The following is a 20,754-nucleotide window of genomic DNA, read 5'->3' on the forward strand; positions in this document are numbered from 1 at the left end:
CTGGGCTCTTATAATGAAGGAATAGGTAATGCTAAAAGGTAGAGGCAGACAAGAAATACAGTGAAGCGCAGAACTTACCTTCCACTGCAAAGAATGGAACCACTGATCCCTCAGGTAACTGTTTGCAGCCTGTAACAAACAAAAGTTACAGAATCATTAGTTTCTACCAGCGTTTCAGATCACCCAGCCAAAACTAAGCAAATCACTCATGTGTGTGCCCTAAAACAAATGAGGCTGGACTCACCGTATTCTTCTGAACTTTATGACCCTGTTTAACTTCACCCCCAGCCTCAGAGTGAGGGAAAATCTTCACTCAAAGCTAGAACTTTACATTATAACCAGTTTACTTCCACAGAAAGCATTGAAGATCTTGCTGCACATGTAAAACACTGAACCAAAACCTTACAAAACAGTAACCACCTATAAAACAGTGTCCAACCTGAAGACTGTGAAAAATCCTCCCTGGTTTCAAGCAGGTTTTGGTCAGATCTTTAATGTCTGTAGGACATTTGCCTTTGCTATTTATCACCGGGAGCAGAGTAAGAAGATGGGTTGACATTTTACACAGGGAGCAAGGCATCCATACACTATTTTCCCTTCTAGTCCTGTTCCTCAGCTGGCCTCCAAGGCAATTCAAACAACATCTTAGCTTTCAGTGGTATTAAAACAGAGTGAAAAGTGTAGCACACACAGAGACTCGCAGCTACATGCACAGACTGCTTGCAGCAATGGCACAGATGTTGCAATAATCACTCCCAGTGATCGCCCGTTTTTGTCCGTATTGAGCACAGCTGCCAAAAACCCTCAGTGTGAAGCCAGGTTCGTGGCCAATGAAGGAATAGTTCAACACTCCCAAAGGTCAAAAGGCTCAGTATCAAAAAATATAAAAGCATCTACAGTGACGTAAATATGCATGCCTTAACAAGGTGACATAAGCTTGAAGTATTTGAGTGGGTACAGATGCCCTTTGGCTCTTCCAACTCTACCTTGCCGCTGCCAATGGGCAATTTCTATTCACAACTCAAAACACTTCACACAACCAGTGAAAATTACAGGATAGCCTGTAAATTCCCATTAAAAACCCAAAGAAAAATAAATAGTGAGGTACCTCACCAGCTAAAAGCCACATATTTCCAGTAAATTACAGCATCATTCATGAAATTGCACTGCCCAACACCTTTTCAGGTAAGTATTCGAAATCCACACTATAGAATGCATTTCATTTCCTGACACTGGCTCAGTTCATTGATAATGGCAAGAATGCTGGAAGTATAAATGATGAATGGTTACCAAAACCATGTTTAATCTCAAGCTCATATATTGACATCTTGGTGACATAAATTTGGACTGGTTCCTCTGAATTAAATGGAATAATGCTCATTTAGATATGTATTACATATTATTTATTTATGAAATAATGAGATTCTATTGCTCCTCCAGCAGATCTCTAGGCAGTAAAGCAGAGTAAATCTATGATAAATAATCTTGGCTGACCACAGAGTTTATCAAAAACAAACTTCCCATTTCATAAAGAATGCTGACTTATCAGAATATGAATTTGCTACAAATAGAAAAACAATCCATAACTTCCTTTTCTTTTTTTTCCCTCTTTGCATGGAATGAAAAATTATGAAAACTTTCAGAGTACAGATGCTCATGACATATTGGTTTGCCAAAATTCAATCATTTTCTTCCCATTATTTACACAGTATTTTCTGTATATGTGTGCATTATAACAGGTAATGGCAGCGGGATTGAAACTAGATGATCTTAAGGTCCTTTACAACCCAAACCATTCTATGATAAAACAGATCTTTCATCTACATATTACAGAATTTCATTTCCATTCAATATACTTCATACTATATTTTAATATAATAAAGGTCAAAAATAATTTGCCACAAAATGCCTGAAGAACATTTTTAACATAATCAGAATGCATGAAGTAAATACGCTTAGACAATTTCTATCGTTGTCCAGACAAAATTCTTTTAAAAACCTCCACACTTCCTCGAAAAAATCAATTTGGAATGGAATTATTTTTCTTTTTTTAAGAAAATTGTTTCATGCACGGAAACAAAAAACCCTTCACTTCAAATGCCAGCCTCAAAGCCCTTTAAAGAATAAGTAAAGCTGAAAGCTTTTGTAGGCTTGAATATGTATACAAAGAAATAGCATGAATAATAGTGCAATTTACGCATCCAGTAATTTCTTAAAAAACCCCATGTGCAGATTGAGTATATATGACCTATGCAAATTAAGATACTGCTATTTAAAATATGAAATCCAAAATATTCTAGGGAGATGAAGTATTTGTCTCAAACAGGCAAAATATCCATCTGATTTAGTCCCTGGTCTGACCACTACATGATTTGAACCAAAAATGCACTGAAGTCTAAAGTAAGAGCAAAAGCTAAAGCCCTAAATGGGAACTGCTGAGAACTGTTAATTATTCTGCTACTTCTCCGAGACCCCACTTAGACCATTGTGCGCAGTTCTGGTGCCCTCAGCATAAGGAGGACACAGAGCTGTTGGAGCAAGTCCAGAGAAGGCCAAGAGGATGAGCAGGGGCTGCAGCACCTCCTGTATGAAGACAGGCTGAGAAAGTTGGGGCTGTTCAGCCTGGAGAAGAGAAGGCTGCATGGAAACCTCATAGCAGCCTTCCAGTGTCTGAAAGGGGCTACAAGGATGCTGGGAAGGGACTCTTCATTAGGGACTGTAGTGACAGAATATGGGGTGATGGGTTTAAACTGAAATGGGAAGTTCAGGTTAGATATAAGGAAGAAGGTCCTTTCCAACCCAAACCATTCTGTGATTCTATGATACTGGATGTCAGTAGCTACAGATTGTAAGACCACTACAAATAATTAGCAAACACTATGTTTAGACAAATAGTGCAACCAACTGGAGCCTTACAGAGACTGATGACAAGAAACTTTAATGAGGACAACAGCATCAGGCAGAGGTAGAACCACAAGCGGTCTGGACAAGAAAAGAAACAAAAGAATGCTGTAAAAGGCAAAACCAAAACCAGCAGAGGAAAGACTTGTTTAGCTTGACAGCAGCAGTATATGAAAAGCATTCAAAAAGTAAAATTAGCAAAGTGATCAGGATTGAGGAGTGGGACCAAGCATTGTCTACATACAGTGTTAGCTACCGTAAATGAAAAGTGACCAAGCAAACTTGTATCTGGATCTAGGTTAGGAGTTTGAGCCACTCTCAAACTAGAACCCCTCAGAATGTGGGTTGTCATTCAAGATCACTTCCAATGAAAACAAAGACAAGACAACAGAGTAAACACAGAAGCCGAGAACCAAACCTTTAAGGAATCCCCACACTTCTATTAATGGTTAGAACTCAACAGTCCGAGGCCCTTGGCATCATTTCACCAGCGTTCTTTCCACAGGGTTCACTAGAGATAGACTGAATGCATTTAACCCAACCACTATTATCTGCATGGAGCTGTCTGACATCATCATTCCCTGCTCCTCCCAGGCAGCAGAGACTAATCCTTCCAGTGCACGCTTCCGCCTGACTGATTCCATCATGCTGCAAAACCACAGCAATGTGCAGGAAACGCTGCATCTTTTGCAGAGGACAAGGAGCTCATTCTTGCACAGCATCTCTTGTTCCTCCCTCCTCTTGTTCAGGCTTACATAGAGAAAGGGACCACAGGGAGTATTTCTTTCTTACCCAGAGAACCATGAGCTTCAAAGCATGCTAGTATGACAGAAGAGCCACCAGGCTCTTGTCAGTGCTCATTCAGACATCTGCCCAGCTGATGGCCACCTCTGCACACAGTGACTTACTCAAGCATACACGTTATTGTGCATAGAACATTTTGGAGCAATGAGCACCAAAGTGTAAAACAGTGGAGGAAACTACAATTCATTTATAGGGGCTGCACACACATTTACAATCTTATCCGATGTGCACTCCTGGAACCCAGCACTTCTGCACTGAACTCATCACTTCCTAGGAACTGACACTTACATTTTTGTACTCCAGCTGAGGGCACAGCCTGCTATATTTATTCAGCTCTAGGGTACAATAAAAAGGAGAAAATGAGACACAAGACTTTAAAACAGGCTTTCCTTAGGGATCCTGACCACACAGGGAAAGTTGTTCTTATTCTCAGCCTTGCCCACGCAGTGTGTCCAGTTCTACGCCACTGATCTTACTGCTACCTTTTCAACTTACAAAAAGATTCAACCTAGAAATGTTTTACCTGTTGTTACCACAAGCAGTCAACGAGATAGGAATGAATCACCATGGAGATTTTACAGCATATCTATATAAAATAATAACGTGGACCTTCTGTTTGTTCAGGCCACGATTCTGCTAAGTATTTTGTTCTCAAATGCAATGGGTTTAGAAGGGTAGAGGGAGGCACCTGGTACAAACTGATAGGAGCTTCTTGCACAGTCAAGCCCTCTGGTTGCTTTTGCACAATGACAACACCGCAGAAAGTACTGTAGAGAGTACAGGAAAACGTGGCAGTAAAACTCTTAGAAGTGCAAGAAGATTCAGACTACTTGTAGCTTACTTATTATTATTCTAATGATGAAGAATATTTATTTAAGAATGCCTACTGTAGGTAATACCCTTTTTTTCTTGGAATTGTGTTCTGAAGGATTTTATAGGCTAATTTTGGGGGTGTAAATGTTCAGTCAGAAAGGAAAAGCCACCTGGGATCAGCTCCAGTACCAAGTTTACTCATAGGATTAATTTAATCAGCTTCAAAAAGACTGCTCAGGGGAGCAAAACTGTGGAAAAGATTAAATGTCAGCATACACGGAGCTTTGGTCAACATGAGTAAATTTACATCTCTGCTCAAAAGGGGGAAGTATTTTTCTCTGCACCCAAACTACTTCATTTCTTAGTCAACAAGTACAAATACACTTCTTCACTAATAAGCAGCAAACTTTTTAAAAGCAGATTTTCTTCTTGTTCACATAAGTAGGAAACTGAACACTTTGTTTCACGCCAGCATTACAGCCCCTGCAGTGATTTCCACCCAGGCAAGGGGGAGGCAAAATAGGAACCTGTGTGCTGCTGAGAAACAGAACACTTGAAACTCTGCAAGAAACCAACCACTCCAGAAATGATGGTGAAGACCTTTAGCTAACATGCTCACAGCTCCACTGGTTATAATACTTCTACAGCAACAAGCATCAGCAGAAAATTTCTACCACACATGCCATGCTATCAAGTTCCTTTAACAGTAAGTTAGCGCTACACCATCCCTTTTTACTGGCATGTGTGTTACTCAGAAAGATACAAGAACAGGCTTGTCCACGTAGCAAAAAGTTCCCAGATTTTCCCTTACAACAGCGTCCTTCACACATACCCTTTAAGGGATTTTGCCATCTGAAAAGATGTAGCAATAAATGGGATTTGATGATCCAGATTTTGTTTTGTTTTTAACTCATCCTGTTTTCATTCTATGTTTCCCTCGTTTGCTTTCTGGTTAGCAGGATAGGGTTTTGTTATGCTTTCCTCCAGCTGATACTCATTACTGGGACCCAAAAAATATTGCAGGCTTCTCTGTACCAATTTATTATCAGCTACAGGAACAGCAGAGCAGCTCAGGGCTGCAGGAAGTCAAACCCTGATGGCACTGCTGCTTCATGCAGACTACAAAACCTTTGTATTGCTGATGCAAACCCCAGCTGCACCCCCACAACACAGGCAGGCCTGTGAAATCTGCCACTCTCCTGGCTTAAGGTACAGAGAGAGCTGCTGGTAATTGCTAAAAATGCTATTTTCCTCGTGAAAATAATATCCATCTCTGCTGGATTCTGGTCCTGGCATGATCCCTCCACACCAGCAACATCGGCTGGACTTGCGCTTAAAACAAAAGCCAGGTTTCTTCAAGGAGAATGAAATAAAACGTCACTAAAAAAGCCAGTGGAAACACTTACTGTGGGGACTCCCTGGCAAAAACAGTGTGCTGGAGCACCGAGCCGAACGTGTGACTGCTGTGCTTGTCAAGGCTTCCTGCTCTGTTTGTTTTTCCTTCTGACTACACTTGACTGCCAACAAATGAATAAAGCAACGCCAGCCATACGGATGGAAGTGGTGGCTTCGAGGCATTTAGGACCCATCCAAAAGAAAGGACACCATGGGAAAGCAGGCAGTACTGTCATGCCTGAGACACCAAAATCCCTTTCCTGGGACCCTCTCTACATGTGGTGCTAAGCAGGTCATGAAATGACACCCTGGAAGTTTTCCCCAATGTCTTTCAAAAGGTCATTTCGATTATTTCACTATCAGTAGCAGCATCCTCTCCACAATCATCCACCCAATACCATCATCAACACTGTGCTTTAAAAATGGAAGACAGAAGAGCAGAAGTTCAGCCCCGCTATTACTAAAGAGCTCACACACTTCTTCAAAGGCTAAATTTAGCTCCTGTTTCCTGGCCTTAGAGTTTGTGGCCTACAAGCCAGCTTCAGCAACACCTTTCTTCACACCTGCTATAACAATTGCGGGGAAGAGACTAACACCCTGTGAGAGCTGAGAGACTGCCTCTTATCAGAAGGACCAGGGAACATCTCATTTGGCAGGAGGAAAGAAAACACAAGTCCCTAGCATGCCTAGAAAACTGTCCATGACTCCCCAAAAACTGACTGTGACTCCCACAAGGGACAATGGGCATCCCCAAACACCAGGCAGTGAAACATGGCTGTGCTCAGATAGTTGAGCTGTAGCAACTAATACCGAGTGGGAAGCACAGGCACAAAAATGCCTTTTCGATGCAATCCCAGCCCAGATTAAGCTACTGCTGCATGAGAACCAAATCCTCCTCTGAAACCCAGGTAGACACATCCTGTTGATCACGATCCGATTTCCTAGGAGGAGCTGCATCACCTCCGGTGCTGCTTGTCAGGTTTCATGTGTTAAAATAGGTTGGCATGGGTCAGTATTGCTATGGGAGGACATCAGGATGATGTAAGGAAAGGTAATGGCACCCTTCCTTCTCTGACTCATTACTGTGCAGTAATAAGCCAGAAATAGAGCTTGGTGACAGCAGACAGGGGGAATGAGAACTTGAACATAGACTCTTGTGTTTGTCACAGAATCATGGAATCATAGAATCACTTAGGTTGGAAAAGACCTTTAGTATCAGCAGGTCCAATTGTTAACATAACACCTCCAAGTCCATTAAACCATGTCCCTAAGCACCACATCTACAGGGCTTCTAAGTACCTCCAGGGATGGTGACTCAACCACTTCTCTGGGCAGCCTATTCCAATGCTTGACAACGCTTTCCATGAAGAAATTATTCCTAGTATCCAACCTAAACCTCCCCTGGCGTAACCTGGGGCCATCTGCTTTTAACCTATCACTTCTTACTTGGACTGACCCCACCTTACTCCATCCTCCTTTCAGCAGCTATAGGGAGCGATAAGGTCCCCCCGAACCTTCTCCATACTAACCCTTCCCCAGTCCCTCAGCCACTCCCCAACACACTTGTGCTCCAGCTCCGCTGCCCTTCTCTGTCCCCACTCCAGCACCTCAATGTCTCTCTTGTAGTGAGGGGCCCAGAACTGAACACAGGATTCGAGGTGCAGCCTCACCAGTGCCCATTGCAGGGGCACAACCACTGCCCTGGCCCTGCTGACACACTGGTGTCTGGACGCAGACCAGGATGCTGTTGGCTTGCCTGCCTGGGCACAAGCTGCTCATGTCCAGCTCCATCAATCAGCAACCCTAGGTCCTTTCCCACAGAGCAGTTTTACAGCCACTCTTCCCTAAGCCTGGAGCGTTTCAAGGGGTTGTTGTGACCCAACTTCATCCCCTCATCCAGATCACTGTTCAAGTTTTTAAACAGAACTGAGCCCTGCGCAACACCACTTGTGACAGGCCACCACCTGGATTTAACTCCATTCACCACCATGCTTTGGCCTCAGCCACCAGCCGGGTTTTACCCAGTGAACAGCAGATGCACAAGCCATGTGAAGGCAGTTTCTCTAGCAGAATGCTGTGGGAAATGGTATCAAAGGCTCTATTAAAGTATATGCTGACAACATCCAAAGCCTTTCCCTCATCCACGAAGTGGGCCACCTTGTCATAGAATGAGATCAGGTTAGTCAAGCAGGACCTGCCTTTTATAAACCTATGTGAACTGGGCATGGTCACCTTGCTGTCCTGCACATGCCCCATGATTGCACTGAAGATGATTTGCTCCAAAACCTTCCCAAGGTCTGGCTGACTGGCCTATAAGTTCCCTAGATGTCAAACCACACCAACAGTATCCCCTGCTATTAAAGAATTTATGATGCAGCATGTGCAAAACATATGTCATAATATGAAACTGATATTAATCAGAAATATTAAATAAATTGGGGGAAGTCCAAACAGTTCATTTAAATGTTTTTCTATATCTGAACTTCATTTAGATCAAGACCTTGGGAACAAACAAACAAACTAACAAAACAAACAGATTTTACCAAAAGCACACTTCAGAAACAGTACGTGTTTTGGACCAGTTCGACTTGTTCCACTATCATACACTTCCTCATACCAGAGTTGGACATTACATCAGAGAATGCCGCTGCTCCAGCTAGCAGGGCAGAATGACTTTGTAAAAGATCGGAAGTCCCCATTTCCCATAAACATGTTGAAGTCTTTTGGAACACTGGAAATAACTGAAGTATGTAAGCACTGATTTCTTGGCATCTCTGTTCCCCAGCTCCTCAGCTCATCTTTTGGATGCTTAGACTCTATTACATGTACTGGAGAGCATCAGCTACTTGGTAAATCAAGTTTTTTGGATCTTGATCTCTTAAGTATACTAAACACAACTTTTAGTACTGGTTTGGATTTCTGAATACGCATTACAACTGTATAAGGGGAAACTATTTTTATATTCCCTTAATCTGACCACATTTGATGAATCGAGACACTACCGAAGACCAAGTCATACCAAAAACAATTTCAACGTTTGCATTTTCAATTATGCTGAAATTCCCTTAGAGTTCTAATGTAACCTGATCCAGTCTGCTTCGCCAGTCAGCAATAAACATAACAGAAGCCCAGCTCACTCCACTTCTTTCGCCAGTCCTATGAGGTTACATAAAGACACAGATCTTTTCCAAGAAAATACCAAAGCTTCCATGCTAAAATGTTGCTTTCTCACAAATGCAACTATTTGTGTGTTCCGTTTGTTGGCTTTTATTTAAAGAAACAAATGTCAGGCTGCTCCGGATTAAAGTCCACACACCCTACCAATTTCCTTTAAACTCAGCAGGGAGCTCTGGGTTCCAACTTTTATCTTGTTTCCTATTAAGCAAGGCCATAAAGGCAGCTACCACAGACTAGAGAATACTTAGAAAGGGTGTTTGTAAAGACAGGTCTAACTATTCCAGCTGTTGAAACAGATACAGATATAAATGCTAGCCACTAAGGAAATCTATGGAAAAACCAGTCAACATTATCACACGAAAAATATTAAAATCACCCATCAACTTGACAAATGAGTTTGTTATTAATTAAATTAATGGATAGGGGAAAGAAGATTTCATCAATGAGGACTCTAATCTAGCTGTTGGGAAACCATGGCTCATCTTCACGTGTTCCCCAATGTCACACACAGTAAAGGCTTTTCACACCACAGAATCAGGACATAGGTGGACTTGCAGCAGCCTGTCTGAAATTCAGACTCCCTATACCCCACCCCACCCCCCCCCCCCGAGCCATGCTTAAAATTGGTAAGTCATTTTGAGCCACAGAAACTCAATAAGCACCAAGCAGAGGTGTTTATATATGGCTCCACGTGCAATGAGGCACATGCCTGTGCTTCAAGGACATGTGGAAAGACACATAAATGCCACCTATAGATCAGGAGAGTTCTCATGTCATCCCAAACATACTTTACTAAACCATTTTTGGATTAGAATGGGGGAATGGCTGCAGCATCCTTTTACAGGGCTGGAAAGCCACAGGATTACACCAGTGAAGAAAAAAGAAGCAGAGCTCTGGAAATACACTTCACAAAGGAAGTGTCCACAAATGTTTCCATGCACACCTCTAAGCATTTCAGAGTGAAATTTGCTATGCTGAAAATCATCAAAACCTCATGACATTCCAAACCCCAGGCACAGGATCCATGTGAAGTGCTGAAGTGTTGTGTTGACTGGGCTGCTGCTAAACAGCTCCGTGTACAGACAGACCCATCAGCCTGTCTGAAATGAAAGCGAAGGAGAGCTGGACCTAATATTAGCATGACTTAGTGCTAGTCATATTGGCTTCCCAACTCAGAGTCAAGTTTGCTGTTCTATGTCTCTACGGAAGTCTACAGTATGGAAAACATACACCAGCTTGGCACCTACCCCTGGGTTACTGAATTGACACCACTTGGGTTATTTTTCTCACGATCTGCAGGTTATGAAGAAAGTCACTTCAGAAGAGCTTTAACTAAATCCTCTCTAAATACAGATGGTGTCACATACTTTGTGGCCCTTCAGGGGCTCCAGCAAACAATTCACCAATAAGAAATGATTAAACACTGAACTGTGCCCCATGGATCAGTGCAGTGTGTACCATGATTCTCTTGGACAAAGGATACAGCAGGCATGGTTGTCACAATCATTAGGGTATCATTCACTATGCTCCTGCCTTTTCACCTACTGGACTACATTTTGTGCAGAAGTTTTATATATATATATATAGTCAATGTTTGAGTGTACACATCCCAATACACAAGCTCTATTACGATCAAACCTTTGAAGTGATTCTTACTTTTTCAAGAAAAAAAAATATCCCATTTGATTTTTCATGAGTTATCCACAGCTTAGACTGATCTTTCCATTTTCTGCAGAAATCGCTCACCCATCTCTTGACAGTCCTACCTGCAATAGTCATGGCTGTATATTTAAGTGAAAAAGTAAATTCCCAAAGGGTAACATGTAAAATTGTCTTTGAAACAATGTGAAGAACTATGGTAAGAGTTAAGTTGGAGTCAACTCAGCCTACGTTATGGCTGTTCAAAGTCCTCTGGGGGCACTGCAGCTGGGTTTTCAATCGCTTTTCTTTTCCTACTTGAAAGCAGCTCCAAAATTCAGTGCTGTGGAGTGCTTTTCTGTCTCTAAAACTTGCAGTGACCTAAGGAGTCTTACAAAGCCTCACAAGTCGACAAGGAAATCTGGAGTAACATAAACACAACGTGTTCTGTTTGAAAACCACACTTAGAGAACCAGCATAAGTAGACATCCATACAAATGTACTGTATCTTCCAGTGAAGATCAGGTACCTGTTTTAAAAAGATACCTGTCAGAATCAGTGCAAATTATGGGTTTCCTATATGAATTGAAAGATGACATTTTTAACTTGTTTCGTGCAGTAATAGGACTATATGTAAAAATACAATCGTTCCAGGCTCGCATCAGTGTGCCTTTCCACAGAGTATTTATGCACAAAATCAGCAAGAAGATTTAATCGCTGTGGCCCAAAATTTCCATTCTAACTGTCAAACAACATGAAGAGTTTCAGACTTATCACCCTGAGCAAATTTTCTGGTGGTTAGATAATTTGAGAGCATCAAGTTCTCTGCCTTTTCTGAGTCCATTTAATTAGATTTCATGCATAGCAAACAGAAGTTAAAGGAGATTCATAGTAAGAGAGAAAGAAAATTGCACTTCAATGTTTACTGTACCTGCAGTAAGACAGTACCCCCCGGGATCGTGAGCTGTAAACAGTACTTAGGGGCATTCTCCCAGGAGAGCAGCTGAACGTCTTCAATAGCACTGTAGGAAATGGAGTTTTCCATGTACCCAGTTGGCTACAAGAAAACATAAGAGAGGGGAAAAAAATGCTTAATTAGTCATCAGAAGTTTCACAATTTCAAGGTAAGAACAGCACTGTCAAAGTTATTCTTGGTGTTGAAAATGTCTCCAAGATACCTAATTGGAAAGCAAAATTCCTGTACAGGCCATTCAGCGGACAGATTCATCCAGACACCTTCATTCAACTCATTCAAGTGTTAAGATTACTCACACAAAACCAAAACCAGGTTAGACCAAGGTGCCTGAAATACAAAAATGTCAAACTGCATTTATTCTGGACCCAAAATCAATGGAACCTAATTTCAAGTTGAAGGAAGAATGAAGGGGTCTCGCCATGCATGTGCTACCAGTGCACGAAGAAGCACCTCAATCACACATACAGAATAGCAGTGTACTATATTAAAGTAGTTTTATTCCAATTGTTCTTCTCTCTTCCTGCACGGTTGATCAAGCACATCATCAAGACCTAGACTGCTAAATTTAAAAGTGGTTCTTGGGGCTCTAAAGATTCAACCTTCAGCTTTTGGACTCAAGCAAATGCAGAGCAACCAACCTACTCAGCCTGTATGTAAGTACTGGTTTCCTTCACAGACTACTGATGCCCAGTTTAAAGTGAAAGTCACAATTAAAAGATAAATAAGTAACTTTGCAATCACATGTACAACATATATTGGTGGTAGCAAGGAAACAAACCTGAAACTCTTTATTAGTACCCCCTAAATTCTTAGTCATTACAGAAGTACAACTATCTCTGAGATAACCTGAAATATAAATGTACACAAACATATGTAAACTTATGTCCTAAACGTAAGTACATAGAGATATAGCTGTATATCTATTGAGTATGCGTACACACACCATACTTTACGCAAGTCTTCATGTTGCTTAAGTAATGTATTTACCAGAGGTCCTCAAAGATGTCATTTATGTCGCTTTGCTACAGCATAAGCAAACTCATCAGTATTGCTATGGCAGAGACACTCTTTTTTTACAAAAAATGATTAATCCCACAATGTGGAAACCCTTTGCATTGGACATGACTTGAAAAAGAACAAAGCTCATCACGTTTATGAATTATTTTCTCACTATTACTAGTTTACATATAAGTTAAACTTCTCAAACTTACTCCCACTGTGCCCAATACATTAGTATTTTTAACCGACAGCCTTGAAATAAAGAAGGCAAGGGAGAAACCACATCTATTTCAGGGTCAAACGGGGCCAACTCTTTAAAATCACAACACAGGATTCCTGGGGGCGAGTGTGAAACAAGCAAGTTGCATTTAGAACGTCTCTGCTTCTAATTGGTACGGTTTTCTTCCATAAGTTAAGTAGGTGGTGCATCTGGGAATCGTACTTTGAAGTTATACACTTCATACATGTTCACAAGGCCATAACGTCATCTGCCAAAATGCAGTGGAGGGCCTGTCATCCACCTTTGCTGCTACACAAAGTCAGTTGTTTTTTTTCAGTAAGAAAACCCCAGCAAGGCAGGGAACTGAACTTTAATACCTTTCTCAGTAATGTTTGTAGTGGCGGTGTTCGTTCTACACTAGCCCTCACCGAAAACAACATTCACTGTCTCTTTAACGAAAACCTTGTTATGCAGGAAGTATGATAAACTTCTGCTTATTCATTTACCCACAATATTGTTCTACACTAGTGACTGGAATCCCAGTGGCTTAACGCTGATACTCTACGTCATGCACTGCCTACTGGAGAGTAATTATCTCGTTTTCACAGGAAGCCAAAGGCCCAAGATCCTTTGGTAATCAGCATTATAACACTCAGGGAAAATATGAAAACAGCCAGCATAAAATCTAGTATGCTCAGGAGGAAAAGTTATCAAAAACATGCTCTGAAAAACTGGAGAAGGGAGAAATCCAGAACCAGCCTACGCAAATATGGAATGAAATGAATCAAAGCAATTTAAATTTCTCTCTTAAGGTGCTGACTGCCCTTAATACCTTCCATTAACTTCAAAGAGGATCTGAAGAATTCTCACAGAATCTGTTCCCAAGAGAAGCCTCTTCTATACCTTAAACCATCCATTTAAACAGCAGTAAGGACAACTGATCCAGTTCAATCACAGCCATACACAAGTTATTTCATCCCAGGCATAAACCTCTTGCTCAGAGGACAGTCCTTTTCATTAAGGGGAATGGAGAAACAGAGTTCTGCAGTTAGCAAAGGGTGGGAAGACTACATGGAATTACACAGGTGGTCCATCTCTCCAAATAAAAGCATTATGCCAATGGGGTAGTTGATACGGCATTCATATGATTCCACTTCCATACCTTTCATCTAGCCATAACATGCGCAAAGCTTTAATAAAGTTGTTTGACATCTTATTCCAAAAATTAATAGCTCAACTCTACTTCAATCGCTATAAGCACCGTCATATGCACTATTTCTGTTTTCATTAGAAATACCATGTTCTAGGAAGTGTTTTCAATTCTGAAAACAGCAGCTATAGGCAGCTTCACCTCGGTATTGCAATCAAGAGTCTAAAGCAAAGTGATTTATCACTGCGTGGAGCTCCTTGAAGGCTCCTCCTCTAGATGGTGTCAAACACTGACAATCACACACACCAGAGTTGTACAGAGCTGAAACAGCTGCCCTCAGACCTGAGACCTCCCTGTCCCCACAGAGCCATGGTGGTCCTCACAGAGAGACCACAGCACCAAGGAGGTGAAGGTCAGCCCCACACAACAGTGTCCTTTCCCTAACTGCTGCACACATATGGAGGCAGGACAGAGCGGTGTTCCCCAGCTGTGTTTTCTCAAGACCAAGCACAGTTCAGCCATTTATCAGGAAATGGCCTGAGGTAAAACCACAGCCTGAGTCACTGGCTCCTCTTAAAACACAGGCTATTTTGACATTCAGGTATGCAAACGTAGCTCACGGTGAATCATTGTGGTCGATAAATAAGCAGTGCAAGTGCTGGACCTTCTCATATTCCTGTTGGTCCTGCTTGCACACACATCCCCCCAGAGCTTCATCCTCACCCCCAGGTTGCTCCATGGGAAATTGAAATTAAAACAAAACACAAGACCAGAAATGTGGATTCAGAGACTTGAGAACACCAAAAATGAGACAGATCCTCAGTGGGTCACCACAAAGCATCCGGCATCAATACTAGTCTTAAGCAGCATTCCCAACTCCATGCAGCCACTTCTCTCTGCCCACACAAGTATTTGCCTGGCTGCGGCATCAGGTACATCAGGGAACCCCCATTCAGCTTTTGACAGATTACTTGAGCTCCTCGGGCCCCAGTTCCAATGGGAACCAGAAACTAGTATGCTAACATAAATTAGGGGGCAGCAGTGGGAAGGGAGCGAGCAGTGAGGACCTGAATATTTCAGTCTAATTAATGATATGAGACAGTCAAAAGCCACTGCATCTTTCAGCGGTAATACATCAAGTTCTCCTGAAAATGCCTTTATTCAAAAAAGATAATAATTTTTATTTTTATAGCTGTCAGTTTTGAATAGATATTTATCTTTCTTGGCAAAGTCTGAAATTTATCAAATGAAACAAGATAATGCACTGTTCTCATTCACTCTACAAAATTAATCCTGACTTTGGAAACTTTGGCTGGAGTATCTACATATGTCAGCTTACAGATTTACAGTTGCAGTTTTAACTTCTGGCTGTTTGCTGTTGAACATGTTCTGCAAGAGACTCATAAATGAAAATGAAATTTATTACAACAAACAAAAACCCTAAGTCAAGGAAACATTTTTCTCCTCACATTAGCCTTTAGCCTCCTAACGAAACATGCAACTTCTCCGTTGGGAAATCAGGTATGTTTTAACCTCAGTGAGAACTTTGTCTTTCTTCAGTTCCATAAAGATTTATTAATCATACAGATTTGAAACAACTTTGTACCAGAATAGTCACAAACCAAAACCTACTATAAATCAAATCTTAGGGGAATCCAGTGCTCCCAAAACTTCAAGAACATGTGGGCTCACACGAAAGGATAGTTTTCCCTTAGTGTTTCTGGGAAAAAGTCAGCAGCAGCAGACTACTCAATAATGCAAAAATCTGCCTACTTGCTTTCATGGGAAATTCTAAAAGGGAAAGAATAAACATGATGTCTATTGTTAATACAGGGCTTGTATGCACTTACTCATATAATAATGCACTAAATCCTCAGCTGTGTATTTTCCAAAGAAAGTATCTAGGAAAGATGGATTCTACAAGCATAGATGGTTATTTGCATTAAAACATATTTAGTCTGACAACTCCCACCAACACAGCAACAATGAAGAATGATTTTCCCAATTAAATACTCCAGATGGTGGGGGAAAATGGGGCTATTCCAGACCCTTGTTCTTCTACTGACAGGTGCTTATTTCTTCCTCGGCTGCTCTTAAGAATGAGCCACGCTGCTGTAGCCCAGGATGATGAGCATATTGTATTACATAGAAGTTTTCCATACCTAAATAAGATTCAGTCCTGATGAAGAGCATGTACGAAGAGCTGATTGGTCTCAAAACTTTGACGGGGGTGGAGACTATTCAGTCAGCACAATGAAGGGCAATGGACTCTGAAACTGCTGAAAACAATGGGCAATTTCAAATAAATCTCTGTTAAGAGACATCCATGGCTCCAGACGAAGCCCCTGCAAACACAGCTAGTTCAGATAAGGGCAATTAACATCTTTGTTCATTAACTCCATAACCTACCAGGCAACATTTATCAAGTTAAACAATTAGTAATACTACGCCATAACATGCAGCGCAGCACAATTTGTCTCACTCTTGATATGGAAGAATTTACTGCCATGCACACTTGTCAGAATGACTTGAAAGAGTGTAAAGTCAACGTTAATCTCCCAGAGATTGATGTGATAAGAAAAAAGGCTGAAAGACTAATGGCTGGGAGACACCCAACTCTGCCCCAAAGCTGCACAAAGGAATTTCTGAGCTTCCTTGGAACAACACTGCATCTAATCCATCACACTTCCTAGACCCCCAGCCTGCCCATCATCACCATTCCCTTCCCACTCCACACAATACGTAGGAGATTTCATGTGCTGAAGCACAGCAAACCTCATTTGCTCTATTCATTGTGAGTATGACTACATTAGGTGAAACAGATGCTTAATCCAGGGAAACTGTGGAGAACGGATCTCTCCATGGGGCGAACCTGAATTATTTCTGCTTGGAGCTGCTGTGCTCCCAAGTGCTTCCAAGTTTGGTAGCGCCGCTTGGTGGGGTTCTGGTTGGTTTCGGAGCTTTTTGATGCACAGAAACAAATTCGGACACAGAAGCCCAAATCTCCAGGCTCTGCCCATCCATGTTAGTTGCAGCCTGCAATGTACTAGTGCATAATTAATGACAGGAAAAAGAGGGAGTGGTTTTCCTACGACATTTGTTTGTGTGCAGTGACTGTGTCTACAAACATCCATGCCTGTATGTGTCTGTACACATGTACACACACACCTGTCTTTATGGCTACACACAGATAAAAGATAGTAGAAATATATCCCATATTCTTCTACACAAAAATACATCAGCAACTGTCATATGCTCAGCGCAAAGTAGCTTGTGACACAACTTAATTGAGAAAAGCCAGATCCCCACCTGTGCTGATCATGCAAGAGGCTTCGGTGGAACTTCACTGATTTATACCAGCTGGGAATCCAGTTCAGAAATTCAAGAGAAATTCGACCAAATCTAGCTTTGTCGCAAAAATACTCATAAAACTCATTCCTCTAAATATTTAAGCGAAGTAAGACCAGAGGCTGTTGCATTAACTAACTTTACCAAACTGATAAAAATGTAAGAGCTACTAGTAAGAAACAGACTACCCCAAATTGTGCAGGGCAAAAAAAAAAACCCTTCTAATCTGCAGTGGTCCTGAATTACCAATACTGTGGAGCTACAGAAAATGGACAGGCCAAAACTGTTCCTCAAATAGCTGATAAAAAAAAAAACTCTGGTCTCAACATTAAGACATACGAGCTATAAAATCTGTGAAATCGGCACAGCAGACACCAGCAGAGGGAAGGACTTCAAATTGATTCAGATCTAAAATAAGTTTAAAGCACAGAAGTTCATCATTAAGAAGAAGGAAGGGAAAATAATGTCATATTATGGGATATGTACCATGACATACGGAAAATGTCATTATTTAGCTGAAATGCATATAGTTTTCATTGGGGTTTTGTTTTGTTTCATTTTAATTAGGAAATCCTTCTCTTCTATTGTCAAAGCCAGCTGAAGGGGCGCTTCTGAGTGTTCAGTTTATTTTACCCATGGAGCTATTTTAATTTCTGGTGTTAAATAAAACATGTATCTTGACTTCCTGAAGATGCTCATCATCAAGATGATCCCATTAAGCAGCCCATAAGAAATCAATCCCTTCTCTCTGGCTACCTCTGCATGACAAAAGGAATCTCACTGGGACTTCCAGGAGCACTGAACACTTTATCAGTTGCAGTGCTGATGTCCAAAAACCTCTCTCTGAGGTCAAACCTATACGGGAAACCTTGCCTCCCACTTTCAAGCCTCTGCTGGCAGGGATGAGAATGTGCTGCAAGGTGCACCCAGTGCAGAGATGGAGGCTGACCCCAGCTCACCATCAAGATGGGGGCCAAATCGACCAGGTTACTGTCAATGGGCAGGAAGGCTGCTCCCAGACCAGTGATCAGGAGCAGGAAGAGGAGGGAGCTGTGTTTGACACAACCTGCCATACAAGAGACTTTCAGGCACTGGCCCAACTTGCCTGCCAAGGTGGAGAGCCTCTGCTTGAGGCAGCAATTCCCCAAGCACGCACTGCAAACATGCTGATAAAAACATGAGCTGCAGCCCTCAACCCCTCCCAGTGAACACAGGAACTCGAACAGAAGAATTCCTATCCCCTCACCAACCCAGAGGAAGAAAACCTCAGTTAAGGTTGCAGCTGCATCATCCTCTTGATCATGCCCTAGGTGACATGAGAAGCCTGAGGGATGTGGGAAAGAGCTCAGACTTCCTGACTCCAACTATGAATCAGCTCCAAAAGCATCCTCCTCCTCCTCCAAAACTGCATGACCATAAGGACCATTCCTTAGCAGGGTTCATGCTCTCCATCCCTTTGTGTCTATCACTGCACTACACGACATCCCCTCTGGGGAAGAAATACTTGTTAACCTTGATGAGACAGGTAGGTTACTTATCCATCTTTTAAATTAATTCAGGAAGGAAGGGACTCCACGAGCCAAAATACAGTAGGTACACACTTTCTTCAGAAGCAGCAATAAGTAACAAGAGCAGCAGGGACTTACTGCCTAAGACTATACACACATGTACTTCTCTGAAATGACTGACAGAGGAATATTATAAAATCCCTAACTTTTGCCCAGAACACGAAACATCTACTGACTGCTAAACAGATCTTTGCTAAGTCACCATAGCAACGATGATGTGACAGAAAACAAAACCACATCCACAAACTGTTCTTTAGTCAAGGCTGCTCTCTATTTTCAATTCCCTTTCAATAAACCAGCCATATCACATGCCATGAAATGCATCAAATGCTGATAAACCAGAGCAGAAAGGGTTGTGTGTAAGGATTTCACACCACACAGACAGACATAATGTATGCTATACTAAAATGCCACCCTTTAACGAGTACTTTCACAGGGGCGGCCCTGAGAGCTGGAAATGAAAGCTGCCTTCACAGAATTGCATAATGGTTGAGGTTGGAAGGGTCCATCAGAGGTCAGGAAGTCCAAGCTCCCTACTCAAGTCAGGTCACCCTTAACAACATGACTCAGGATTGTGTCCAGATGGCTCTTGAACCTCTCCAGGCAATGAGACTCAACAACCTCTCTGAGCAACCTATTCCAATGCTCAGTCACCCTCACAGTAAAGTTCTTCCTCATGTTCAGGTGGAACCTAGTTTATGCCCATTGCCTCTGGTCCTAATGCTTGGCACCACTAAGAAGAGACTGGCCCCAACCTCTTGACACCCTCCCTTCAGATGCTTAAGCACACTGATCACATCTCCCCAGATTCCAAATAAAATCTGTCACATGGAAAATAATCAGCATGCTAAATAACTGGAAATGTGGACAAACTGACATGTACCACAAGCAGGAGACTGCTGTCCAGCTGTGTTTCTCAGAACTCATTTAGGTAATTGCAGTAGCTTGGTCCTGCTGCATACTGTCCTTGCACTTACAGCAGCTTTTACTTCTGGTTTACAGATCTCTGAAGGCCTGTCTCTCATTATCTCTCATAGGTCAACAGAAGGTTAAGAAGGAAACCACATCTGTTATCAGTAGGGTCACATATGCTGTGCAGGGATCTGCACCTCCCATGGAAAAATGCAGGGTTTTACAAAGCAAGAGGGCTGAAGGCAGCTGCAAGGGAAGAAATATATTCACCTCTGTCACCTGTGCATATGAAGTTTAACCTGAAAGGTGATCCAAGTATAAAGTACAGAACTGGGAAGAAGCTGAGCTATGTATGACCCCATGCCCTTTAGAAATACAAAATCAGACTCATGGTCTCTGCGATACTGACAGTTCTCATCACCTTTTTAATGCACACACCAGCTCATTTCTTACTACATTTTCTTTGCAAGATCTGGAAATGAAATCGTTGCAAAACTAAACATAGCATAAATATGATATATATTGAGTTTTTTGTTTAAACAAGTATTCACTTATCACGCCCATACCTTTTACCTGCAGAGCCATGAAAACCCTAGACGCTGTAAGAGTCAAATGGTTTCCATAAACAATTTTTTCCTTTTATTTAATTCATTTTTAATTTGCAGAATGCCACATCCAATCTCAATCCGATGAACAAGAACAGCATAGGGAATGCAGTAACCCAACTACGCTTCTGAATTCCCAACAGGGAATGTTCTATTCTGACCTTTTTTGGAGAAAAGACAAGTAGGTCTTGAGTTCCCAGCAAAATATTAATACAGCTCCCTGGTGTACATTAGTTAGAAGAAAGGAC

The 20,754-nt window shown here is 41.8% G+C and overlaps 1 protein-coding gene across 3 annotated transcripts in view; it reads right to left on the reverse strand.

Moving 5' to 3' along the window:
* Positions 1-20,754, reverse strand: part of CMIP (c-Maf inducing protein) — a 137,668-nt gene that overhangs the window by 53,628 nt on the left and 63,286 nt on the right. For all 3 annotated transcript variants that reach the window (XM_061475051.1, XM_061475052.1, XM_061475053.1), the window contains 2 exons: positions 11,660-11,785; positions 79-129 (listed from right to left, as the gene is read on the reverse strand). In XM_061475051.1, coding sequence (XP_061331035.1) covers positions 79-129; positions 11,660-11,785 — 177 coding nt within the window. The remainder of the gene's footprint in view (positions 1-78; positions 130-11,659; positions 11,786-20,754) is intronic.

The sequence above is a fragment of the Pezoporus flaviventris genome, unplaced genomic scaffold (assembly GCF_033815535.1).
Source record: "Pezoporus flaviventris isolate CSIRO_AGI_PZ_B2104156 unplaced genomic scaffold, CSIRO_AGI_Pfla_v1 ptg000082l, whole genome shotgun sequence".
Classification (NCBI taxonomy): Eukaryota; Metazoa; Chordata; class Aves; order Psittaciformes; family Psittacidae; genus Pezoporus; species Pezoporus flaviventris.